Here is a 27363-nt window from a genome sequence, read left to right on the forward strand (position 1 = left end):
GCTGTGCTATTCCTCTACCTTATTGAACACAGTCCATCACATAGTCCTTTTTCAGCTCCCCCTAGTTGCATCTTTCTTTCTCTGTCTAGTTTGTTCAGCCCAACTCTCCTTTGCTTATATCCTCAGCTTCTTATTTAGTTGCCTTTCTTGTACTCAGCTGGCCAAGTCTAATCCCTGGATGCACACTTTAAAGCCTTTATCCATGCTGGAGAAAGTCAGATAGTTGCAAAGTTGAGGGTCATGTTAACGTCCTGATTTGCAGCCTCACCTTGGCTCTCAGTACTGCCCAGCACTGTCCTCCTTTCCTTAGGCAGCATTATTTCTTCACGGTGGCTAGCTCACTTTTCTAAACCTACTCCAAACTGACTCTGCTATCCTACTCACACCTGTCAGGCTCTGCAGATGGCCCTCTGCCTTCTTTACAGATCAAGACTACCTCAGCTTTCTGCCATCGAAGCTGTTTGCTCTCTGCCTGTTTTCTGGATATGGCCGGTAAAAATAAATATATGCACGTACACATCCGGCTCCGTCAAGCCCATGTCCCTCTTAGAGCCATCTGTTGCCGTCTCCCCCAGAGCCAGATGCCTTCAGACGTGTCTGCCCCTCCTCCACGTCTGCTCTTCTTCAGCCTGCTTCGCTGCGACTGCTGCAGTCCCGTCATTCCTCTGAGGTTCCCCGGCCAGGGTTGTGTATGGTCATCTTATCACCTGTTCTAGTGGGCTGCACTTAGGTCCTCCTCTTAGCATGCCTCTCTGTCGGGCATTGTAGGCACTTCTGCCGAGAAATGCTCCTTATGGTGCCTTGGCTTCCTGTCTTCAGGTTTTCTTTCTGTCTCTTGCTTGACTTTGGTGAATGCCTCTTCCTATGCCCATCCCTTAGTTATTGGTGTTTGTCAGGGATCTGTTTTAGGCCCCCTTCATTCCTCTGGATGAACTTTACCTTCCCCACTGTTGGGAGGACTTACCTATTATTTCCTCTCTAGACTGCTGACCTGAGCTTTAGAACAGTAGTACCTTCAACTGCTTGTTGAGCATCTCAGAAGCGTGTCATCATCATGCCCTAAGCAGCCCACCCTCACATGTCCACTGGTGCACTGAATGCCACCAGTGACCTACATCAGAAACCTTGGCATCAGTTTTCCCTTCGCCTGATTTCCAAGGTTACTCGCTGTTTGTTCTTATAGAAATACAGATTGTTCCTCCTTTTGTTTCTTTCCTGGTTCAGCCATAGTCATTTCTCACCCTGGAAACTATAGCAGTCTAACTGGTTTCCTTGCCTCTAGTATTTCTTGTCCCACTACTGGTTCCATTTCCATACTTGAAAAAATTTTAAATTCAAAATCTGATCATGTCACTCCTCTGCTGAAATCCTTCATTGGTTTCCTACTTTTCAAGGTCAGGTCCAGACTCCTTACCCATGATCTGACCTCTGCTGACTTTACCAGCTCATTTCTGATTACTTTTTTTTTGACCAGCGTCACCCCAGATCTCACCCCAAAGGGCGATTTTCACCCTGAAGGGCTACACAGGGTTCCTTGCGCTACTTTGCTTCACCTGTGCCCACTCTTCGCTGCGCGCTCAGTGGCCTTGATTGTTCCCCAGCCTAGGAAACAGTCCTTTACACTGTGCATATAGAGCATTCTTTGCCTCCCTCTCAGCCTAGTTTTCCAGCCATAATGCCAGTGGACTGGTTTTTGGTATCCTTGAATACATTGTAAGCTTCTTGAGGGTGGAAACCATGCCTCCCTTGTTTGTTCCCTGTAGTAGTCCTAGCACTGAGCACAGCGCATTTGTTGTTGTTCAGTCACTTAGTCGTGTCCAACTCTTTTGTGACCCCCATGGACTGTGGCCCGCCAGGCTTCTCTGTTCATGGGATTTTCCAAGCAATAATACTGGCGTGGGTTGGCATTTCCTTCTCCAGGGGTCTTCCTGACCCAGGGATTGAACCCAGGTCTTCTGCTTGGCAAGCGGATTCTTAACCTCTGAGCCCCCTGGGAAGCCCAAGCACAGTGCATAGCATGTCATAAGTAAATATTTACTTTAGAAATAAATAGGTGAAGTATACTGTTAGAGCTGCGCACAGCAAGTCTGATTGAAATACTGACTATGGAAAAGCTGAAGGTTTGGAGAAAAGGGAGCCTGTCAATTTGTACTCCTCCCGAGCAGTGCAGGTGGAACTGTTTGTGACAGCAGTCTAACTGCAGCATTGAAGTAGAAATGAGACAAAAGACCTCACCACAAACGAAGTAGTGGGATCAGAGCAAGAATCTCGGTTTACCAAATCCAGGCTTAAACAAATTCCACTTAAGCAACTGCTCTAGACTTCACAAAACTGGGTCTGTCTGGTGGATGTCACCTTTGCATGCTTGTAGAGTTCAAAATCACTGCCCATACCACACAGAACCCTATCTGTTCTTTAATACAGCAGGGTAACAAGCCCATGTGCTGTGTGTTCAGACACTCAGTTGTGTCCAATTCTTTGTGACCCAGTGGATTGTAGCCCGTCAGGCTCCTCTGTCCTTGAATTTCTCCCGGCAAGAACACTAGAGTGGGGTGCCATTTCCTCTTCCAGGGGATCTTTCTGACCCAGGGATCGAACCTGTGTCTGTCCCATCTCCTGCATTGGCGGGGTGGATTCTTTACCACTAGCACCACCTGGGAAGCCCGCTAACAAGCCTGAGCAGACTGTAACACAATTTCAGTCACCGGTTGTGTCTAGTAGACTTTAATCTTCTGTTTTCTCATTTATGCATCAGTTTCAATTGAAGAAAAAAATAAAAATAATATTAAAGAATTATAAAAAAAGACCCACAATCATACTCAAATCCCCTTACTTTTCATAGCTTTTAACCAGCACATACATATTTTTAGTGTTATATGTAATTCTGTGTGTTATATTTTCCCCAAGTTTCTACATAGCAATCTGGTGAGTATCATTTGACATCATGACTCTGCTTATTTAAAGTGTAAATTTTTATTTTCTGTAAGGCTAAATTCTCAGAGGTGAGGTTATAAGGTCAGAGGGTATATAAATTATAAGTCTTTTTAACTTGTGGAACTGTCCAAAATTTTTTTTTTTTTTGGTCCAAAATTTTAAAAAAAGATTACACTACAAGTTTGCAGGAGTATGAAAGTACAAGGTTTGTCTTGACCTTGAAGCATAGATATGAGGAAGGTGAGAAGGGAAGAGAGAGTTGTGTATATAAAATCTTATTTATATTGGTTTAGTTGACCTAAAGATTCTCTTGATGAGGATGAAAGAGGAGAGTGAAAAAGCTAGCCAAAAACTCAACATGGAAAAAAAAAAGGCTAAATTCGTGGCATCCAGTCCCATCATTTCATGGCAAATAGAAAGGGGAAAAGTGGATGTAGTGACAAATTTTATTTTCTTGGGCTCCAAAGTCACTGTTCAGTGACTGCAGCTGTGAAGTTTAAAGCTACTTGCCCCTTGGAAGGAAACTATGACAAACCTAGACAGTTAAAAAGCAGAGACATTATTTTGCCAACAAAGATCTGTCTAGTCAAAGCTTTGGTTTTTCCAGTAAGTCATGTATGGATGTGAGAGTTGGACCATAAAGAAGGCTGAGCACCGAAGAATTGATGCTTTCGAAATACGGTGCTGGAGAAGACTTGAGAGTCCCTTCAACTGCAAGGAGTTGAGTCAGTCCTAAAGGAAATCAGCTCTGAATATTCATTGGAAGGACTGATGCTGAGGCTCCAGTTCTTTGGCCATCTGATGTGCAGAGGCAACTCACTGGTGGGAAACCAGCGAGGCAACCCTGTTGGTGGGAAAGATTGAAAGCAAAAGAAGAGGGCAGCAGAGGATGAGATGGTTAGATCACATCATCAACCCAATAGACATGAGTTTGAGCAAACTCTGGGAGATAGTTAAGGACAAAGGAGCCTGGTGTGCTGCAGCCCATGAAGTCTCAGAGTCAGATGGGACTTAGTGCCGGAACAGCAACAACAGTTGTTGGGAGTTTTTTTTTTTAAATAGGGAGAAATAATTTTGTATCATCAGATTACAATATATTTAAATAAAAATACATCTTTAAAGAGTAAATGAAAATTTATACTCCTTGCAACGCTGTTTCTTCCATGTTTACTCCTAGATATTCTGAAATTCATCCTAAGTCAGAACTTACTCAATAGCTGAATAAATAGGTTTTTAACTCTTTGTCTCTCTCTGTTTTTTTTTTTTTTTTTTTGGCTGTGACATGCAGGATCTTAGTTCTACCAACTAGGTATTGAACCTGTAACCCCTGCATTGGGAGTGTGAAGTCCTGTCTCACTGGAGGAACGCTGAGGAATCCCTCTGAATTTTAACTCTTTTTAGAATTGTTTAAACAGCTGTGTACTTTGGTGCTATGCCATTAACCTGTTTTGAGAGTCAGTTCTATTAAACTCATGTTTAGTGTTGGAAAATGCATTTTATTGCACCATGAAATAGATGCTTTGTGAAGATCTTTGTGAGAAAGTCCTTAAAGGCCCCAGTACTTTCCAGGGTGAAGCATTGTGTGGTGCTTTTTGTCTAATGAGGGGTGTCAGCAACGTACAGGTTATATGTTTCAGTTTCTCGGGGTAAAAATTGCTATTTGCTTCTAGTCTTCCCTTTTAGATGCTGTTTTGGGTCCATTTTTTTCCCCCCCAACCATAGATCAAACCTGCACCATCATCAGTGATAGTGCAGAGTCCTAACCACTGAACTGCCAGGGAATTAATTCCTTGGGTTTGATTTTGTCAAATCTGGATTCCTGGAGAGAAAATTATTAAAATTGTTTAAAATCGAGAGAAAATTATTAAATCTTTTGTAAGATTTCCCAGTGTAACTATGATATTAATAGTTCTTTTATTTACTCCATTTGTGCCTTTGAGCTTGCCTGGTTTAGAATTTTGTTACATTAAAATGATAAGCAGTGGAGAACCCCTTTGTCCTGAGTGGAGATAAACCTACCCACAGGTCATTTAAAAGCAGAGTAGAATTTAATGCAAAAAGCATCACAAAATATAGTATTATGGCAGTTTATATATACCTACATTTGTATACACAAACTTGTCAGAGTACTCTAGAAAGCAAGAGAGTTGGAGTTCTTACTCTTATGTACTTCTGTGTTGTTTGAACATTCTTTTAACAATCAGTCTGTATTGTTTAATTTTTTTTATTTGACATAGGTAACAGTTTCATGGAGGCAAGCTTTTATAAGGGCACTCTGTTTCAGTGATTAAACTGAGAGGAGAAATCCATCAATGCGATGTTTCTGCTGTTTTAAGGAATCAAAATATAGTGCTTAGTTTTTTCTCCCCTTTCTCTCTCAGGTCATTTGGATCCAGGATTCCTAGCAAGTGAGAAAACATCTGCTGGCAATGCACCACTCAATGAAGAAATTAATATTGCCTCTTCAGATAGTGAAGTGGAGATTGTGGGGGTTCAGGAACATGCAAGGTAGGAAATTACTTGGAGAGAAGAAAATGGTATGGCGTGCCATGGCATGACTGGCATGAATGTTGGGAGCTATTTCTCAGCTTCCTGTAGTTTAAGAAATAAATTGTGATTATGGATGCTTGGTGGGCTTCAGAATGTATTGCAGATTGTCTTATATCAGAAACATCTTGGCCACACATGTATGTGAACCAGAACTAATGTTTTTCTCTTATTTTTAGCAAATGGCTAGATGTCTTAACGGATTTTTCTGTTATGGCAGAAGTATTGCCATACTTCCCCCCTTCTCACCCATATTTTCTTGCCTTTCAGTTTATCTTGAAATATATCGGGAACAAATAATTGGAAAATCTGCATTTGACATCACACCTCTTCTTAGAGCACCTCTCCTTATCTTTCATGAAAAGTTACAAGTTACTTTAGTCAGTTCCTAACAGTTTATTTCTGATGATGTTCATGTGATTTAGGGTATCTTATTTCTCAGGAATTAAAAAAGCTGTAAGACATTGAATTAGTGTGCAGTAGTAGCACAGAGTCGGACACAACTGAAGTGACTTAGCAGCAGCAGCAGAAGTGTAAAAATTTTGAAATTTGTCATTCTTTAAGATAAGAGTGAGCAAACTAGCCCACGGGCCAAATCTGGCCTGATGCATCTTTTTATATGGACCTCAAGCTGAGAATTGTTTCTGCATTTTCAAATGGTTGGGAGGAAAAAATCAAGACATGGTTTGACATAAGAAAATTAAATGAAATTCACATACAATTTATTTATCCATAAATAAAGTTTTGTTAGAACAGACCATGCTTATTTACTTACATACTGTCTATTTTATACTCCAGTGGCAGAATTGCGAAGTTTCTTCAGACACCTTAGGGTCCACAGAGCCAAAGATATTTATTGTCTAGCTCTTTGCAGAAAAAATTTACTGACTCTTCCTTTAAGATATGGTCCTAAGAATTAGTTGCAGCCCTGTCAGAGATATACGTGAGGAACATTTAACACACACATATAAAACAAAATCTTGTCTTTGGAAAAATCTGTATTCTTTGTAGTGAACAATTTTTCTTCTGTGCCACAAGAATTAAGATTTTGTGATTTCCTCAAGTAGGTATATAAGATAGTATCTTGCCTTATTTTTAGATCTGATTTTCATCTTTGGTTAGCAAGATAATAAAACATTCACCAGCACTTACTTCTTCTGTTGGCTTATTTAAAAGGTGCATTTAAGAGTGGAGAAGTGGGGGCAAAATACACATGCACATAAATTGAGGAATCCTTTTTCTAATGAGAACTGATTTTACTTTCTGAAAGGACTTTTTAGTTAAACAATTGGGGCTTTAAGGGTGGAGAGTTAAGTCGTAATTTCACAAGCCATCTCCCCATAAGTGGCTAATTCTCTATCAGAACACTTTACCTTCTATCTTGTATTTATCCCATAAGTGTGTCTGCATAGCTGCTTCCATTTTTCTTGTCTTTCTAAATGGTTATGTTCACCTGTTCTGGTGGGAAAGAACTTTCATTCTTGAACCTTTCCTTTACCTCATTCTTTCTTCTCTTCCTTAATAAAAAACTTTTTCCTATTACGTTCTCTTTCATTTTCTCACATATTTTCTTCTCGCTGACTTATTCATCAGATGAAGAAGATAGAACTCCAGATTTCTTCCTTCAGCATACATTTGTCATTATTTTTTTTCAGCACTGTATAATTATAAAGGAGTTATTAGACTTTTAAGCCCCATGTCAAGATCTTTCTAGAATATGATAGTATTTTCCATGTCTGACTGTACTATAAAATTTATTCTGCCTATTGACTGATAGATTGATGTAGGTTAATTATCTTCTGTTGTGCCAGGAGCACGTTATCCAGTTACCAAACTTCCTCTTGACTGACTTTTCAAATTTTAATTCTTGTTACTCATGTGTTCCTACTTAAGTAGGAAAGAATAGGTCATTACCTGTGTTGTCTGTTTAAATTCTTGCTCATTCTGAGACATATCACTTGGTCCAGTTCCCTATTAACTCCTGCCAATTCTCCCTTCTTTTCTTTGTGCCTGGAAATGTTACAGATGCTACTCTTCTTTTCAGGGACTTCCCCCAGTGGCTCAGTGGTAAATACTCTGCTTGCAATGCAAGAGACACGGGTTCAGTCCCAGGGTCAGGAAGGTCTCGTGGAGGAGGGCGTGGCAACCTGCTCAGTATTTCTTGCCTGGAGAATCCTGGAGTCTGGTGGGCTACAGTCCATAGGGTCGCAGAGTCGGACTTGACTGAAGTGACTGAACATACACAGCTTTCTCTTCAGAGTCTTTGTTTAACTTTCCTTTCATAATGAAATCTTCAGCTTCTTTTCCTACCAATATTTTTGCTATCTGGAGTTGAAATTATTTATGTTAAAACTTGTAGATTTAAATTCTAAGTTTCCCTCACCTTTAGTACACACACATACTAAAAGATTATCTTTAGTAGACCCTTCTGTGAACTTGTTATTCAGATTGTCATTTTATTCTATGAGCAAACATACTTATTTCAGTCTTCACTAAGTCAAATGACTTTGGGTACATTTTAAATAACATGCTATAGCATTACTTTTGAGGACTTTTTCTTACGAGGCTCTGAAATATAAAGATGTGTTTTTGTTTTTTAAATTCTGATCTTTTAGTTTGAATCATATCTTAGCAGTAACAGCTTTATCTTAAAATCTCAGTGTTGGTTAATAACTGTCCATGCAATGGAAGATAGGTAGAGTTGACAAATTCTGCTGGAGTATTTTGAATGGACTCTTTTATCATTATGAGGGGATCTCTTATTTTGGCCCTTGGTCTAGGAATGAGTAGAATCTCACTGACTGTTGTGCCTTTCTCAAAAATTTTCCAGCAGTTTTATTTAGAAGAAGCCTGATATAGTCTTTCAAACTTTGAGGTTAAAAAGCTGAGAAGCAGGTTGAGGGGTGGGGGGGTAAGAGGCTTTCTTATTGGTTGCTTCGAAATTGCCCCTTTAGCTGGCTGTATCTCATTTGGAATTTGTTTCTTTTACAGGTCTAGGGTTGCAGTTATGAAGTATTGATGGGCTTCTGGCAGGGTTATCGCTTGGAAGAAGGTTTTAGGTTTTGATCCACATCTTTGTGTTCTAATTTGATTTTTTGCATGCGTAGATGTTTTGTTTGGATTTAGTTGTCCTTTTCTTGTTTTTCCTTTTGGTATTCTACCTTGTGGGCTTTCTGAGAGCTTTAAAAAAAAAAAAAACTCAGACTTCGTTCTTGAGTTGTTCTCTTTGGGGCTGTGGTTCTGACTTGCATCGAATACCATTTTTCCATATTAGAAACATTCTGGTTTGTTGACCTTTGCCCTCAGTAATTCTGGTTATGATGTGCCTTTTTAAAAATTTTTTCAATAAACAGTCATTTTTCTTTTCTTGCATGCTAATGTCTTTCCCTGCTCTTTCATTTTAGATTTTGACATAGTCACTTAGCTTCTGTGTTTCTTCTAGTTATAGGCTAGAAAGCATGCTTTCTTAACTTGAATGCATCTTTTATGGCTGCCTTGGATTGCCGTGGTGAACTCTTGTCATTGTCTACATGTCATTTCTAGGTGTTATTTTTGGACAGTCCAGTTTTATAAGATGCTGTTTGCTAGTGAGATGGGAACTTCTCTAAAATCTCTGGTTCTTCTGCACCCACTTAATTTTGCCATAAGTTTTAAGTTATAACCCTCTCTTGCCAGTATTTTTTCTTTATCCTTTGTCCTTTTTCCTTCTTTCTTTCTACCAGCCTCACTGGTAATTCCCCTAGGGTGATGAATGCATGTAGCATGGGTCTTTATGTTATGGAACTGTGTTGAAACAGTTCTTTCAGTACTTGTTCTCTGAAGCTTTTTTGAATAATCAGACTCTTACCTCCTTTCACAAACATGGCCCTGTGGTCATTGGTTAATGTTGATTGACCCATCAGCAGAAGAATTAGTGTGGGAAGGCTTTTGCATTTAAGACTGATTGTATGTATCCTAGAACCACTTGCTAACATTAACCCTAAGAGAGCAAGGGGAGTGGGTGAGCATTTCCCTGAAGCTACAAGGGTTCACTCCACCTTCAGTTCAGAAAAATAAGTAGGAATGTTATCTAAGAGGTCACCTTCAGGATCTGTAAATGAGAGCAAAAAATGATTAATTTTTAATGTTGTTTTCTTAGAATAGTAAGTTAACTGTATCAACAGCTGATCATCATCAGAGCCTGCCCTCCTGTGTTTCTCTTCCTTTCTACTCCAAAGTCTCTCCTTTCTTGGTTTTAGTGTATGAAGAGCAGGAAATTATTCTATCAGAACTTACTATTTATAAATAGTGGATTGGTGGGGGAAATGGAAGTGAGGCCTAAGCAGTTTTTCTTGGCTATAAGACTCAAAATGTGACTCGTTTTGTAGACGTATTGTCAGTCATATGCAGATTAAATGCTTTGTGAGGAAAAAGCTTTTGTCTGCGCTAGAATCTGATTGGACTGATTGTAAAACAGAAGAGTATATTCCCACCCCATATCTTTCATAATAGAAAAAGGATATGTTCTAATACATGGAGCTGTTTTATGTTAGTTAACCTTCCAAACTTTTGAGCGTCTCACATCCTTCTTTTTTAAAAAATGTATTTTTATTATTTATTTGACTGCACCAGATCTTAGTTCCTGCATGCAGGATCTAGTTCCCTGACCAGGGATCAAACCTGGGCCCCCTGCATTTGGAGGGTGGAGTCCCAGCCTCTGAACCACCAGGAGGTCCCTCACATCCTCCTTTATAGGGCATCTCTGTGGGGTTAGTAACAGTTGTTGTAGTCCCACGTCTTCCTGAAATTTTTTTTCTTTTTTATCTAACTTATTCTGTAATGCACCATCTTACAAAATAGAGCTTGACCTTTTTCCCCCATACTTAAAAACATGTGTTAAAAGTCTTGTTCTATCCTCATCCATCTCCTAGCTACCATTTTATTTAAAGTGGTTGAGGTCTTAAATCATAAAAAATTTTTTGCATGTTTTGTTGGCTTTAAAGACACAGAGAAAAGCTATAAGTTTGCATTCTAGCTTTTGTACCCATACCCAAGTAATCAGCACTCAGAAGAAGAAACAGAAGTCCCCCTGTGCCACTTATTCATTATACCTTCCCCTGTCCCCCACCTTGTCCCCATAACTACTATCCTGACTTCTAACAGGATAGTTTGCCTATATTCAGAATCTTATTAACATTCCTGACAGATGCCTCAGCAATTACTTAAATGTTTAAAAGGCAGATTATTCTGTTTTGTGTAGTAAAGACCATTCAAAACTTGCCTTCTAGAAAACGATTCATGGTTCTTACTATGCCCTCAAGATTGTGTACATGGAGGAGCTGCCTTCCATGGTGATTCTCCCTTCTTTGGCAGCTGCCCTTCAGTTGCAGTTAATAGGAGACAGGGAAGTGTTTGACCAAAGAAAGGATCATCACGTTCTCCAGAGAATCTAAAATTTTGAAGAGAAGCAGAGTAAGAGGATTGGTTGTTGTTATTGTTCAGTAACTAAGTCATTTCCAACTGTTTGCAACCCGATGGACTGCAGCACACCAGTTTCCCTTGTCCTTCACTACCTCCCAGAGTTTGCTCAGATTCATGTCGATTGAGTCAGTGATGCTATCCAACTATCTCATCCTCTACCACCCTCTTTTCCTTTTGCCTTCAATCTTTCCCTGCATCAGGGTCTTTTCCAGTGGGTTGGCTCTTTACATCAGGTGACCAAAGTGTTGGAGCTTCAGCTTCAGCTTCAGCCCTTCCAATGAATTCAGGGTTGATTTCCTTTAGGATTGACTTGTTTGATTGAGACTTCACCAGCACCATGATTTGGAAGCATCAGTTCTTCAGTGCTCAGGCTTCTTTCTGGTCCAACTCTTACATCCGTTCATGACTCCTGGAGAAACATAGCTTTGACTAGACACACCTTGGTCGGCACACTGATGTCTTTACTTTTTAATACGCTATCTAGGTTTGCCACTGCTTTCCTTCCAAGAAACAAGCGTCTTTTAATTCCATGGCTGTAGTCTCTGTCTGCCGTGAGTTTGGAGCCAAATAAAATAAAATCTGTCACTGCTTCCACTTTTTTCCCTTCTGTTTGCCATGAAGTGATGGTTCTTTGAGGTTTTCAAGTAAAGGTGACTTCCAATAAATTTTCTCTTGCTTAAAGTAGCCCAATTTGTTTTCCAATAACTGGAGCTATTTATGACGTAACTACAGAAGTGGTTTAGTTTCTATAGCTGAAGAAATGCCTTATCTCCTTATTATGTCTCCTTCAACCTTTCCCCATTAATAAATATTCTCTCTAAACCTCTCTCTCTCTTACTCTAGACACTTTTCTAGAATCTGCTTTGCTTTTTGTTGTATTATTCCTAGGGGCTAAGCAGTTCTTCTTAAGATAAAACATAGTGTATAATACTTCAGGTGCAGTCTGGGAAAGACATGGTTATTTAGTTGGAAATAAACTCCCCAGAGGAGACCTAATTTTGTTCTGGTTCCATGCTTTACTTTCTTAAGACCTTGGGAAGTTGTCTTTTGGTCTTGGATTTTCTCTTCTGTAAAATGGGAAGATTGGATTAGGTCCTTTTTAAAGACAGTCCTTGATGTCCTGATGTTACATTGTATGATTACTTTAGGAGCAGTGCAAAGTAATAGTTGGGAGTAAATACTGCTTTTATTTCAGAATTATTTCTTGCAGTTCTGTCAGAGATTACATTGACTTTTTTGGGTAGCTTTTCATTCCCCGATTTTTCTAAGTTTCCAACCAGCTTTTACTTCAATTACTGCTTGTATAAATAGCATTTGAACTGTTGAAGAACTTTATATTTTTAAATTGTTGGTCTGGGTCTGTCTTTGCACCCTGCTGACTCCTTTGTGTTTTGCCTTACCCAGCTTAATACACACCTTTGTTTTTTTTTTTCTTTTTTCCCACACCTTTGTTAAGTGACAACATTATGTTGTGGAAAGCATTGGACCAGAAATCAGACTTGGCCTGAAGTTCTCTTGCCTACACTTTCAAACAGCGTGACCCTGAACAAGTCATGTAATCTCTTTAATCCTCAGTTTCCTCAGTTTCCCTGTCAGAGTATGGATAATAGCTTCCACATCTACTTCATGGGTCTGTTGGGTGTGTCAAATGTGGAGAAACTGCTTAATAATTTTGGTATTCTGTTTTCATCTGTCATCAAAACCATTTCTTGAAAATGTTGAATGGACTCCTTTGACTGACTTTCTTCTATGACTTGATCATTTAATCTCAGTGTATTTAAAGAGTGGACAGATTTGGATTAGACTTTGGGTTTTTGTGTGTCTTATTTTAATGCTTTTCACTAGCTACTCATTGAAAATATGGTGGCCTCTGGGTTAGTAGCTGCTTGACTCATTTCTGGAAAGCTGATGGCCCTCCGATAACTATAATAAGTCCACGTTCTATCCCTACTCTGGCCCCAAGGGATCTGTTTTTTGGCACCTCTCTTGGGAAGGGAGTCCTTTTCAGGCTGGACTTTGCAGGAGCTGGGCCTCTTTCTGCGATCTTAAGGATCCTCAGGGGCGGTTCTATAGCTAAACTTCGTCTGTGCATGCTCGCTCAGTCTCTCAGTCATGTCCCACTCTGCGACCTCATGAACTATGACCCACCAGTCTCCTGTGTCCGTGGGATTCTCCTGGCAAGGATACTGGAATGGGTTGCTATTTCCTTGTCCAGGGGGTCTTAACCCAACCAGAGAGTGAACCCACGTCTCCTGTGTGTCCCACATTGGCAGGCACATTCTTTACCACTGAGCCACCTGAGAAGGCCAAATTCAAACTGAAACACCATCAGTTCTCCTGCTTCTAAGCCTTCAGACTGAGATGAAACTACACCCTTGTCTCTCCTGGGCCTCCAGCTTACTGACTGCAGACCTGGGAACCTCTCAGCCGCCATGAATTCCTTATAGTAAACTTTGTCTATTGTTACTCTGTTTCTTTTGAACCTAGAGGTGCAGGTGGCATGGAATGGAAATTGGAGTTCTGAGGTGACTAAGCATCACTCAGTGTATACAGGTTGTCAGAACAGCTGCTTGCGATCCACTGTAGTAGTCTGTGTGGTTAGAATCATGCCGCTTGCCACTTCTCACGTGGGCTGCATAGTGACAGGCCTTAAAATTGAGATGAGACAGCATAAGGAGCAGTGATGGCTTGTGCTGCTTGCTCTCCTCTCGTTTGAATCAAAACTTATTCCGTGGCTCACCCTGGAGGGAGGTTCATGGTTCTATCATTTGACTGAAATGTGCATTCAATCTGGAGGTATTTCTGAAACAATTCTCTCCTGGTCGGTGAACTCTGAGATATGTCAGCTTGGCAATTCTTTCACTCTTATAGAACACTTTTAAAGAATCTAAGCTAAGTACTTGTGCCTTGTTATTTTCACTGAACTAAAGAATAAGTGTGATGAACTAGCCAGATTTTTCTGTTGTCACCTTCAAGATGAGGAAAATTGATCTTTAATTCATGTTGTTGTTGTTTAGTCGCTAAGTTGTATCTAACTCTTTGTGACCCCATGGACTATAGCCTGTCAGGCTACTCTGTCCCTGGGGTTTCCCAGGCAAGAATACTGGAGGGGGTTGCCATTTCCTTCTCTAGGGGATCTTTCCAACTCTGGGATCAAACCCATGTCTCCTGCATTGGCAGGCAGATTGACCACTGAGCCACTAGGGAATCCTCTTTAACTCATGACCTAGTACTTATGTAGACATTTAGAAATCTAATCTGTAAAAGGGGTATTACTGTTAACTGTTTTTGAAAGTGGTATTAACAAATATGGCACGGAACTTATTTTAAGAACAGATTTCACCTATATTTCTTATTGTTTTATTTGCTCAGACTAATTGGGCATCTTAATTTTGCTTGGGATTTATATTCTGCCCTATCCTGAAGATCCCAGAGACTAAATGAATTCAGAGAAACATCTTGTCCGTTATCAGTAATAGATCTAGACATAACTCAGGAGCTTGTGACTGAGACAAGGCTTTTGGCATTTCTTAGACTACACTGAGAGAGGCAGGGAGACTGACAGACAGAGGGAAGAAGGAAAAGGGGGAAGGATATTGGTTGTGGGTTTTATGAACTTGTGTAGTAAGCTTATCTTAGGAAAAATATTAATACAAATGAAGCCATATTGCCTTCAGTTTTTTCTCTGATAGGATTAACCATGCTTTTGCTCTTCATCTCCATTGCAGGTGTGTTCATCCTCGAGGAGGTGTGATTCAGAGTGTTTCTTCATGGAAGCATGGCTCCAGCACACAGTATGTTAGCGCCCGGCAAACACAGTCATGGACTGCTGTGACTCCTCAGCAGACTTGGGCTTCACCTGCAGAAGTTGTTGACCTTACTTTGGATGAGGATAGCAGACGTAAATACCTACTGTAATACAATGTCACTGTGTTTCCTCTGCACTGTTCCCTTCTACTTCCTCCTCCTCCTCCTCTTTGTGACATGGAAGTTCATTGTCATAGCTTCAGCCTCAGAAGCTGTTTGTGGCATTTGTATAATCAAAAACTCATGGAAAACTGCTCTCCTTCCTCCTCCTTTTTTTTTTAAATTAAAAGAAGTCACTTAGGAAAATAACTTATCACAGAGAAAAGAATTTCTTTTCTTGTTTCCCTCAGTAGGAATATGAGAATGATGACGTTTATTAGATAACTTCATTTTACTTGGTGACTTTCAGTCTTAGGAAACTCTGCCCTCCTTTTAGAATGGTATTTTAATTACCAGGTAAAATGGATTTCAGTTTTTGAGTCTTGTATTTATTTTTCTGTGTAATAAAATTAATATGTAGACTTGACCACTGTCAGCCCACCCATTGGCACTCCTATCTTAGGGCATCTGCACACATATTAGTCAGGTCGTTATTGGCACCTAGTAGGGCATGTACATTGAAAACCTGTCCTTAAAAATAGAAGACAGAAGTTAACTTTTTCTTTTAGCTTAAGTCTTCTGCCTTCTTTCCTGACTTTGCTCCTGGCTGACTTCCCACAACCCAAATAATTAACATGCCCTCTTTGTGTTTATAAATACTGCTAAAGTGACTTAGTTGATCTCCTTGTTGCAATAATTCATAACCCTTTGGAAAATATCTCCTTGTGGGGCAGAGGCATTTCAGATAGATACCCACCATGAGGCTTGAGCATCTGAAGAGAGTATTGAGAGATCCTCTCCCCTCCCTGGTTTGTTCAATGGGAGAAACAGGGCCTATTACTTGGGTAGACTGTGCCTAAGTGTATAGCTGGTAATATGAAAGCTGTGTGCCTTCTAAGGCTGTGGGCACTTGTAAATCTGAGAGGACAATGCCTTTTTCCATAGCTCGTCTCTCCAAAAAGGACGCATAACAACTGTTCAGTGCTTGAGCTGAAGTTGACCTGATGCTGTATTTGGGTATTTTTCTCCTCTACCTTTTAAAAGTGGAAAGACCAGAATGTATCATAGAAAATCAGATACAAAGCACATTAACGGCACTGTAGATTTTGCAGTATCTAACAGGAATTATAAGGGGTAGTAGGAGCTTCAGGGAATTCAGGAAATGCCAGTGTTGGAGTTTCATGGCATTAGTTACTACCTTTTTTTCCTATAACGTTGTAGTTACTAGTGAATTATTTTACAAGCAATACCTAGAGTTAGAACACTATGTACTGTGCGCAGGGAACAGTGAAGTAACATTGGCGTAGAAGACCTCACTTTGTGTTTCTCCACAGTTTTTGTTTGCTTTTTTTTGGGTTTCCATTTTCACCATACAGTGTGGCTATAGCCCTTTGCCTCCCTTCCCAAATGTCTTGGTGGCTCTTCCTTATCATGAGAGCATGAGAACTCCCGCATTCAGTTTCCGTTCAGCGGACACATGTTTACCAAGTGCCTGTTCTGCAGGAGGCACTGTATGGGGTGGTGCGGTGGGGCTGCTGGGTTGAGCAAGACACCCCCACATGCACATGAGTCAGAGTCTGCCTGGCTCCACCTGCCTGGCCTTTTCTTCTGTATTTTGTAAAGAATCGTTTATTCCTTCACCCTTCTTCCTGCTGTTTTAGTTCATCTGTATATCCTTCTATGGGAGTATATTTAAGCATGTGTTCTCCTCTGATAACATCTCATTTGATCTGGCCTCTGTTGTTCATCAACTTTTTATTTTCCTATGTATCTATTTTTAATAGATCAAGCTTTTGAAGAGATCGTGAACCTCCAGTTTTAGCCCCTCACACATGGCCACAATTCTAGGCAAAAACCAAAGACCCAGAGGCCAGAGCAAAATAGGACCTTCTGCAGATTCACTACTGGTGTATCCTTGGACCTTCACATTTTACTTTAGGTTTAATTTATTGAATTTTACTGTTACACGTTGTTTTTGACTTGAATTAAAATGCTAGACAAAGCAGAAATGTACAATTTCTGGTCTGTATTTTCCAGGAATATCATTGGGGAAAGAATAGAGTGAGTTATATGACTTGAAGTTTTTGCAGCTTATTTTTTCCCCCAGTATCAGGGCAGAGCCCCATTTTATTTCATTTTTAATTTAATTTTTTGCCACACCTGGTGGCTTGTGGGATCTTAGTTCCCCAAACAGGGATCAAACCCACGCCCTCAGCAGTGAAAGTGCAGAGTCCTAACCACTGGACTGCCAGGTAATTCCCCAGAGCCCCATCTTAAAGAACATTTTTGCATTACCTGTTCTTACGTTAGCAGTATGTTTTGTTTTGTTCACTTCCATATAGCAGGTGATTCCCCAGGACATATTTTCTTTAGTCCCTCACAGTCATCCTTTAATGAGAATTCTTTCAGTTTGTTTTATGTACTGTGGGTTGGGAACAGAGAGTGGAGTTTTAACCAAGCTCTTTTCTGGCTTTTTGCTTTTGTATTGGGTTAAAGTTTGCCCGTACCTGTCCCTTTTCCACCACCCTGACTACCTGCCTTAGTGCATCAGAACAAAAATTAAGATGCAGAAAGCAGGGAGGGGAAGGGATGGTGGAAACAGTCAGCTTTTCTCCCTACTAGTTTGAGACTTTTCCACCTACTAACTAACTATAGAGAGACTGTGTTTCAACTCTTCTTTCATTGCCAGGTCCAGGAGAGTAGGGATGGGGTTTCTGGCAAGCTATTAATGATAAATTCTGTGGTAAATATTCTGACATTTAAAATTTCTTTAAAGGGGATCTTTTCTAACCAGTTTTGGATTTGGTAGCATAAACACTTTATACTTCACAGTCTCTTCAAAGTAATATCTGGTAAAATGGTACACTTGGGTTACAGATTGGTTTATGGCACCAAAATGGCTAAGTGCCCCCCTTCCCTCAATTTGAAACCACAGAGTGGTAACTTAGCTATTGCATCACCATGACTGCCCTGCGAGATGTAATTGCTGCTTGCTTCATTTTGATGGAAGGGGCCAAACTGAATGGACTCCATTATTCATAGCAACTGAGCATCCCATAAACTCTGCTTTCATTATTACCAGTTGTGAATATGAACCATCTAATTTGCTAATTTAGTCAATTGTTCACTGTTACTTTTAGCAAATTAGCACCATAGATAATTTAAAAATGAATTTGTTGCCTGCTTTTTATATATACTGTATCACAAGGTTCTTGAAAAAGCTGGGGGCACAATTTTGTCTTTGAGTTTAAAGTTGTTTTTTTTTTTTAAAAGGCAAAGAGTTCCCCCAATCCCTGTTTTTCAGTATGTGTATGATGCGACTTCCATGTATATATAAAAATGATTGCGCCCTAACCAAACTTCCTCAGATTGTGCACTGTTTGTTTAAAATAATCACGTATTTTAGTCCAATGCTGTTGTATTTTTCATTTTATTTAAAACACTACGTACTTCTTATTCTTTTAACAAGTTTTAAAGGGTAGTGATCTTAAAAAAAAAATCACTGGATAACTAGGAAATAACTTTTTGTTGTTGTTTTGTTTTTTTAAAGAGTACAAAGGTCTTTAAAGCCTTTTGCTCCTCTTACCGTGAAAGTGAAATGTTAGCCATTGTATGGCTAGGAACCAATGCACTTGGTGGTTAACAGATCTGCTGTTGCTGGAGCGTGGACTTGATGCAGTGACGACAAATCATTGCTTAGAATTAATGTTTTAAAATGTGCAACTCTAGTTTTTAAAATAGAATTTGGTTCTTCTTTACGTTCATTATTTAGTTTTTGTTTCCATTTAGTATTTAATGGTCTTTGGAGAAAAAAAATAAAACAGAGTGTTATATATATATTTTTTGGTGCAAGATAAGATTTTCTGTTTTTTGAAATAAGTCTGTAGCATAAAGGTTAAACTATTTTAAGACAAAATAAAATAGAGTGTATTTAAACAAAGATAATTTCTGAGGATTTTTTTTTCCTGTCTGCTTCAGTTAATTAGATGGTGCCTGGAGCAGCTCCCAAGTTAGCTTTTGGATGTGAGAGTGAATTATATTTTGTTATCAGATCTTATTGTTTAAGTTGCCTGATTTTTTTCTAAGCAACAGCTGTATCCTACTCCTAGAATGTTTTGCAAATGGCCTTTGGTGTATTAGATCTAGATAAAAATAGTTTTGTACTAGCTTTCCTGTAGCCCCCACTTCCTGTTCCAGTTTGAACCAGTGAGATTTCAAAGTCAACTAAAGGCTCCCTAGTGCTTGACCCCTTTGCTCCTGGGAACAAAAGTCAGCTGACAGTTACTTCCCAGAGTTCAACGTGCCAGGGTGAGATGCCGTGACTGCGTGCACTTTGCTCGTGGTTCAAGCAAATATAGGATGTTTCAAAAATAGCCTAAAGAATTTTCCTCCTAATTTGGTTCTATTTTCAGGTTTTTAATTTGGTTATCAAAATGATAGGACTACTGTGTTAGCATTTTATTACTTTTGTAACTCTGCAGCAAGGAGAATGAGGAACCAGAGAGAGTAAATATTCACTCCTGGATCTCTTCATGTTCGTCGAATTCTTGTTCTACTTGCACCGGAAAGAGACCTGTTATCAGGAGATGTTTTTAGTTTTTGAAAATGGTTCTTTTATACTACCTTGTGTCTGAGACCTAGACATGTTAATACCTATGAGAAACTTCTTTTCTTGGGCTCTAGAGGAAATTTTTTTACTTAAGAGTCTTGCTTCTGAACCCTTTTGCCCTTAGAAGCTGCTTTTGAGGAATAGTAAGTAAAGGCATGAGTAAGTAAAATAATCAGTGGCTAGTAATTAATCTCATTCTGACTTCCTCTTTCTATGTTACACTGGCTTTTGGCCTTACCTTCTCTTGAAAGTAAAAGTGTTAGTCGCTCAGTTGTGTCCAACTCTTTGCGACCCCGTGGACTGTAGCCTGCCATACTCCTCTGTCCATGGGATTCTCCAGGCAAGAATACTGGAGTGAGTTGCCACTTCCTTCTCCAGGGAATCTTCCCAATCCAGGGATCAAACCTGGATGGATCCACCTGCATTGCAGACAGATTCTTGACCATCTGAGACACTCAGGAGCCTTCCCTTACTCGTATGTTTTTCACAGTAGATGACAGCTATTTATAACTTTACTCTTAACAGAGAAAAATTACATAAATCTTTATGAAATATCTGTTCAGCTTCAGTTTTACAACTGAAGTAATATGGTGAATTTCTTTTAGCTTTTGTTTTAGCAGTATTGCTGAGTGATTCTCCTAGGTTACTGGTAGGTATGCTTCTCTTTACTTCCTTGACTCTGTGTGTGAGAGCACTGGTTTATAAAATTAGAGAAGTTCCTGGACTGCACAGTGGAGCTTTGACTGGGAGAATCTGCCTGGAACAGAAGAAGGCAGTGGCAGATACTGGAAGGAGCAGTGGACTCAGAAAAAGATGCTTTTGATTATCGTGAACATCATCGAGATGTGGAAAGAGCGTCCAGTAGCTCAGCCGATGTTGTGACACTGTTGGCTCAATTCAGCTGCCATTGCGCTACTTTGTGGGTAGCATGCCTTCGAGGTGGAGATGGCTTTAGGCAGGGATCCCTTTGTGTAGCGAGGCTTCACCACTTGTTTCCTTTCTGCCAAGCCCTGAGATCTCATTTGGTAGGTGGATGTGAGTCAAGGATGAGAGCGAGTGCTGGCAGTAAAGTCAACCCTCGGAAAGGAGGTGGCGGCAGCAGCTGGTTCGATCTGCTCATAGGTCCTGGCTTACAGGTGGGGTACATCTCTTGGTTGTAAATTCTGTTGATCTGACTTTTTATTCTTTGGCAAAGGAACCTATCTGGTACCAGTTTTTTCCTTTGTGTTTTGATAATTGACGCCTCAGAGGAGTTATTGTGTTTCCTTTCCGTGATTGCTCTGTTGTAAGAATGGGAAGGTGAAATGTTGTGGACAGTTGAGGCCTTACACTTGGCCTTGTGTCTAAAGCAGGCAAGTCTGACTTTAGGATGGATCTGCATCTACAATACAAGGGACATCAGAACCAGAGGGCAGAGGGACTGATATTTACAAAGCCTGAACCAGCATATAGGAGACCCCAGAAAGACTATCTGACTGCTAAGGGATTTGATTTCTATGCCTTAAAATGAAGCATTTCTAAAATTTCTTTTCTTAGAATGAAAGATAGGGCTGTGTTATTTTAGGGGGTAATTCATTGTTCTGCAGAGCCATCGCTTTTCAGGCAGTAATACAGGAGAATGGCTCACTCCAAAAGGCTGTTTTACAGTTCTGTCCTCTCACAAGTTTTTTGAAGGCATTGGATAACTAATACTCACAAACCTTGAATTTCTATAAACTCTTTATTTTCAAAGTTTTAAAAGAGTATGTATTTCAAAATTTCCACATGGGATTAAGAAGTGGTGTAGATTGTTATCCTCATTTTGCAGATTGGAAGACTGTGAACAGCAGAATAATATATCCAGATTTACAAAGCTTGACTTAGCAAGAGTAGATTTTTTTCCCTGTGGTCCAAATTAGGACTTTCTAACTTTAAGAAAAACAAAAACCTCTTTTCTCCATCTTATTTTTCCTTCATTCTTATTACTGCTGATTCTACTTTGTTCTGGCCTGAACTGAATTTTAAGAAGTCTTTCCCAAGAAGGTAATGTTTGATTGGTTGCCTTTTTTCTCGGGCAGGTGGTCATAGATTTAAACGTCAGAACCACACACCTGCGTATGCCTCTCAGCCCCAGCTCAGGATGGCCATGGAACTTCCTTCTGCCAACAGATTCCCTATCTCACAGTTTATGGAACAGGAAAATACAGATGGTCAATAAACACAGAAAACATGCTCAGGTTCACTGCTAATTATGGAAATGCATACATATTACAGGACACCACCCCACATAGGAAGAAGCAGTTAGGATTATAGTTAAATCCAATAAGGAGGCAGGACAGTGGCAGCTCACTTGTTGGTTTGTTTGAGCTTAATTTGCTACAGCTATTTTGGAAAACAGTGAAGTTGTCTAGTAAAAAAGCTGAATATGTGTATACCTCAAGCTGCAGACTGACTGACTGGGTCTCTCTTCCCTCCCTTGCATATGGTGAAGCTCTCCTACCCAATGTGAGGTTATTTGGAGGTAAGACCCTTGACAGATAATTAAATTTATATGAGATCATGAGGGCAGAGCCCACATGGTGTGATGAATCCATGATCTTATTAGAAGAGGAGGGGACCTCAGCCGTACATGTAAGACACAGTACGAAGGCCGCTGTCTGCAAGCCAAGAAGAGGACTCTTACCCAGGCCTGACCTTGCCAGCACCCTGATCTTGGATTTGCAGCCTCCAGAACTGTGAGAAAAAAGGTCTTGTGTTCAAGCCACCCACTCTCTATAGTGTTCTGTTGCGGCAGCCCAAGCTGGCTAAGATACCCAAGACCCAGCAGTTACACTATCTGGGATAATACCCTTGAGCAACTCTTAAACTGTGGTAGTAACCTAGGTAGAGAAGTCATGAAGTCGGTTCAGTGTCTGTAAACCGTCTTTTGTTTATTTAAGGAGATATTAACAACATGGAAATAACAGGAGACAATATTGTTACACAAGACTTCTGTTATATACTGATAAGCATCTACATACAAATATATGTACGTGTACCTAGGGTCAAGATATAAACTATATTTATTTTTACTGTGGATTGCAGTAAGAAGATACGGAAAGCCATGGTTCCAAAGGAACGGGTTTATGTGCTCAGAGATGTTTCGTGTTAGGGTTTAGTTTTTCCTAGTTTTTGGCTATTTCAACATGGATGTTCATCTATAGAATAGGTAAACATTGTATTTATAGAACATTTAGACACTGTGAAAACTAGTGAACTAGAGCAATATTTATACCCTTAAATTAGTTGTATTAACAAGGACAAACCTCAACACTGTGAAGTGGGGGCGGGGAAGCAAGTTACAGAATATGTAGTACATGGTGCCATTTATATGAAGTTAAAGAAGACAGAGTGACACCACATTTTGGTAAAATACTGATGCACACACAGTAGGACTATAAAGAAATGCATGAGAATAGTAAACACCAAATTCAGAGTAATGGATACCTCTGGATATGGGAGGTAGGGAGGGGAGACAGGGATTTCAAGTTTATTGGCAGAATTTCTTAAGCTGGGTAGTGGGGACACAGATGTATGTTATTATTTGCACCTTTATGTATATCTTAAATATTTCATAATAAAATTAAAGATTGTTTTCTGTCTCAAGTAGAAGGAATAAAAGTTCTTTATGACATTGCAGATGATATTAATGGAAATGAGTAAGATCTGAAGCTGATTCCTTTTAGATGCCCGGAACACCTTTTGGATGTATCACCATAAGCAACAAAAGCAATTTGATAATTTGGACTTTAGCAAAACCAAGTTTGTGCTTCAGCAAAACCAAGTTTGTGCTTCAAAGGACAACATCAGGAAAGTGAAATGACAACCCGTGGAATTGGTAAAAAATACTTCTAAATCTTGTATCTGATAAGGGTCTTGAATCTAGACTATATAAAAACTGTTCCAAGTCAATAATAAAAGACAAAAATCCCAATTTAAAAAACCCATAGACATATCTCCCAGGAAGAGATACAGTTGGTCAATAACGTGTGAAGAGGCTTAGCATCTTTAGTTATCCAGGAACTGCAAATCCAATCCACAGTGAGATATCACTTCACACCTACTAGGACCACTAAAGTCAAAAAGTCAAATAGCAGCAACCGTTGGTAAGGAAGTAGAGAAATCAGAAACCTCATAGATTGCTGGTGGGAATATAAAAAAGGTACAACTACTTTGGAAAACAATTTGTTTTCTCAAATGGTTAAATGTGACAGTAACTGAAGGCCGGGCATGGACATGACCAACTTTCTCTTGGGGTGTGACCTGCCCTGAAACTGAGGTGCAAGTTCAGCTGGGAATCTACCCTCCATGGAGAGAGAGGCGGCTTGCTGAGGGTGAAGATAATTCAGCAAGAAACCAACCATTCCCCACTGAAATGTAAGTGCTTGTCCTCAAGGCAAGGCCAGGACCATTACCTGTGAACTCTTGAGATCTGCCCCAGGTTTTTGCCCAGAAAGCTTACAGCCAGCGCGAGAGACCAGTTTCTGACAGCTGACATCCCACTACAGCGGCCCTCACTGCATCCTTTGGGCGGTGAGTCACATGGGGTCAGAGTGGGGGCAGTTTCTCGCCAGACCTGCCCCTGCCCTCTGTGAGATTCTGCTGCAACTGCCACCGCCTCGCTTGGTTTCCAGCTCCTGAGAGTCGCTGTCACTGCTGAGAGTTTGTGGTGTCCCTCGGATGCTGAGGCAGAAAACACCCTTAGGACCTTAGTTTTATGTAGTGCTGGGTTATCCAGTTACCCGGTTTCATCTAGTTAGTAATTTTCCACTTCCCAAAGTAGAGGACTGAATTCTGCTGATTAGCTCTTTGGGCTCTTGGCAGCGTATGTTCGTTTGTTGTGACATTAAAGCTGTATACCATTAAAAATGCAAACCTTGCACTCAGTGGTAAAATATGCGAAATCTTCAGCACAGACATTAACCAGTCAGAACCTGCACTGAAAGCAGGACTCAAGCAAGTTCCTGTGGCAGGTGTCGGAGTAACCCTATCATTGCTAGACTGCAGATCCTGGGGAGTGACCAGGATGGTGGGAAGGGTACACCAGGGCTAGAGTGTAGGTCACCTGTGACTGAAATGTGTCATTATATTAACAACTGATAGAACCAAACTAGTATATACTGTGACTGAGTCAGTCTTGCATTCACCTAACCTGTCTGTGCCTCAAGTTCCTAACTCATTTAAAGTGGGGATGGGAGTACTCACCTTATGGGATTGTCTTAAGGAGTAAATGAATCCTGGGCCAAGTTGATGGCAGCAATCTTGCCAGCTCTGCACCAATCAACGCCGTTCGGCTGACTCAGCCAGGAAGCATGTAGACCAAATTAAACTTGTCTTTAGGCTGCTAACAAATCTCATAGCCGCAAAGTTAAACTCTTGGAACATCTTTTCAGAAGTGAAATGCTTCAAAGAAAGCAATCAGCAGTTTGGGTATGTGATAACTGGCATGGGGTGGTGAAAATTAGAATGTCCCAAGGTCTGCCATAACTGCTAACAAGCTGTGTGACCTCCCGGGGTCAGCCACCTCTCTGGATCTCAACTTCTTCATCTGTGAAGGGAGTCTACTTGCAGGCCTACCACTGCGGTGAGGGTGGGACCACCCCTCATCCTGTAGGCTGCTGAAACCTCCGAACTCCAGGTGCGTCTCTGCAAGGGACAGAGGATAGATACCTCAGGGAGCTGTGGTCTGGTCTGGTGTATTGCCTGAGTACATCGCTCTGGTTGGCTAGACAGTCTGAAGAGAATAGAGGCCAATTTCGTGTCATCAGTCTCACCAGCCCTGTAACCTGAATCAATCCTATTTGACCTAGCTCAGCCAGGATCTTTGTGGGCCAAATAAAACTTGCCTGCAGGCCTGATTTAGCCTGCGGGCTGCCAGTTCGCTGCTTCTGTACCATGCAGATTTCACTGGTGCAGCAAATACGAAGTACTTGTTATGTTCTAGGCACTGGGCCAGACCGCAGGGACACAAAGGTGGACTGGAAGTCAGTCCTCACCCTCAGGTGACTTTCTCTGTCTGGTGTAACCAACCATTGTCACAAAGCCTGATAAGCGCTAAGACAGAGCTCAATGCAGTGGAAACAATAAGGCTCCCTGAGTCAGCTTGGGGATGGAGTGAACAAATGGAGGAAGAGCTCCTGTAGACGGTGTTGGTGAGCTAAGATTGCAGGATGTTAGGAAGGTCTGTGAGGTCAGGGGAGATAGAAGGTGGAGGGTGTGGGTGGCTGCTGTTCCAAAGCTCTGGCAAAACATGGAGGTGAGAAGGGAAGCACAGCTCAGTGGAGGAAGTGCAAAGTGCACCTGGCGGGGAAGCGGTGAGTGCTGGAGAGAGGAGTTGGGAGCCATGAGGCAGAGGGCCGAGTGCCTCACTAGCATCTCAGATGCTCTGGCTGTTGACCTCCACCAATAGAATATGTATTACCCTCAAAAAGCCTGCATTTCGAGGCAGAAAATGAACATCTAAACAACGCAATGGGGGTGTACCTCAAATGATGGGAACCCTAAAGTATTATATGGAGGAGGAGGAAGCAGCTCTTCCTAGCAGTGAAATGGGGAATTGGAAGTGGGAACTTTGATGAGGAAGCTTCTGCAGGAATTGAACAGTTACATGAACAAGGCTGTCTAAGGTGGTGGGAACAACAGGGAGGAGAAGTCAGAATAAAGAAGTCAGGTTATGAGGTTGAATTTTCATGATTTAGTTAGAATATGGGGGTACTCAGCATGTGAGTGAGGAAGGAAGAGTCAGGAAGAGAGGTTTGTGGGTTATTGCATCCACTGCGTGGAGATGCAGAAAAGGACTCAGGTGTGGAGACTGCCGCAGAGGCTTCAGGGTGTCCCGCGTCCTAGCCCTCTGAGATGAGGATAGGTTATTGCCCTTTGTACTCTCTGCCTTAAGAAGGAGACAGCACCGAGTGCTATGTCCCTCTTTGGCTTTGGGACACAGTACATACCACAGTTGAGCCACTTAGAGCAAGGAAGTGCTCTTCAGCAAATCCAGGCTAGAATATAAGCTGCCTTGCTGCTTGGACCATTATGATACAGCAAATTCAGTGGTGCTGGAGGTATTCTTCATGGATTAGGGTGTGCTGTGGAGTCTGACAAGCCCCAGTAGGAGGGGTGTGCCATGGGATCCTACAGGTTTTGGAGGCAAAGCTGTGCCTTCTGTAGCAAAGAACTATTCACCATTTGAAAAGCAGCTCCCAGCACGCTCTTGGGCCCTGACCGTGCAGCATTAGTTGACCAAGGCATCAACTGCTCATGATGAGCTGGATTTTGTACCATTCATGTGTCACTCCAGTTGTACCAACAGAAGTCCAATCTAAGATGGAAATAGTACATCTAGGATAGGGCAAAAGGCCGAGGGGCACGAGTAAGCTGCACAAATAGGCTAGCTGCATAGGCTTCTCCCCCAGACCTCCAAGGCACACCCCCGTTGTGTAGATGGCTCTCCCTCAGTTCACACCAAGCATTTTCTTGTGACGAGCTGCAGGAGGAAGAAAGATCCCAGTTCCGGTTCAGTGTGTTGGTGTTAGCCGAAAACAGACTGTTGGTTTCACTAAGGCCCTAGCAGGGTAGCCCTGAGAGACAGTAGTGAGTGGACCCCCTCCCAGTGGGCAGGACTTGGAGCAGTGTATCTGTCCATCAGTGTGCTCTAGAGGGAGAAGTCCATGTATTCCATAAGGATCTGTATTGGGGGCTATGACAGGAGCCTGGTTGGTTGGTCAGGCCTCAAAGGAAACAGAAGAAAGGCAAGGAGGTCTGGGGAAGCAGCAAGTGTGCAATCTTATGGGAGTGGGCACAAAGCGTGTGGGTCTTCATTATATTCCTGCTAATGTTTGCCAGAGACCTCCCAGCACAGAGGAGGTGCTGAATAGTGTGACGCCCTGTGG

The 27363-nt window shown here is 41.1% G+C and overlaps 1 protein-coding gene across 3 annotated transcripts in view; it reads left to right on the plus strand.

Annotated features, from left to right (window-relative positions):
• Positions 1 to 23076, plus strand: part of ARK2N (arkadia (RNF111) N-terminal like PKA signaling regulator 2N) — an 88984-nt gene extending 65908 nt beyond the window's left edge. For all 3 annotated transcript variants that reach the window (XM_065932642.1, XM_065932644.1, XM_065932643.1), the window contains 2 exons: positions 5316 to 5442; positions 14670 to 23076. In XM_065932642.1, the coding sequence (XP_065788714.1) occupies positions 5316 to 5442; positions 14670 to 14859 (317 nt within the window). In that variant the 3' untranslated portion in view covers positions 14860 to 23076. The remainder of the gene's footprint in view (positions 1 to 5315; positions 5443 to 14669) is intronic.
• Positions 23077 to 27363: the final 4287 nt, after the last annotated feature.

Source organism: Muntiacus reevesi, chromosome 4 (assembly GCF_963930625.1).
Source record: "Muntiacus reevesi chromosome 4, mMunRee1.1, whole genome shotgun sequence".
NCBI classification, from domain to species: Eukaryota; Metazoa; Chordata; class Mammalia; order Artiodactyla; family Cervidae; genus Muntiacus; species Muntiacus reevesi.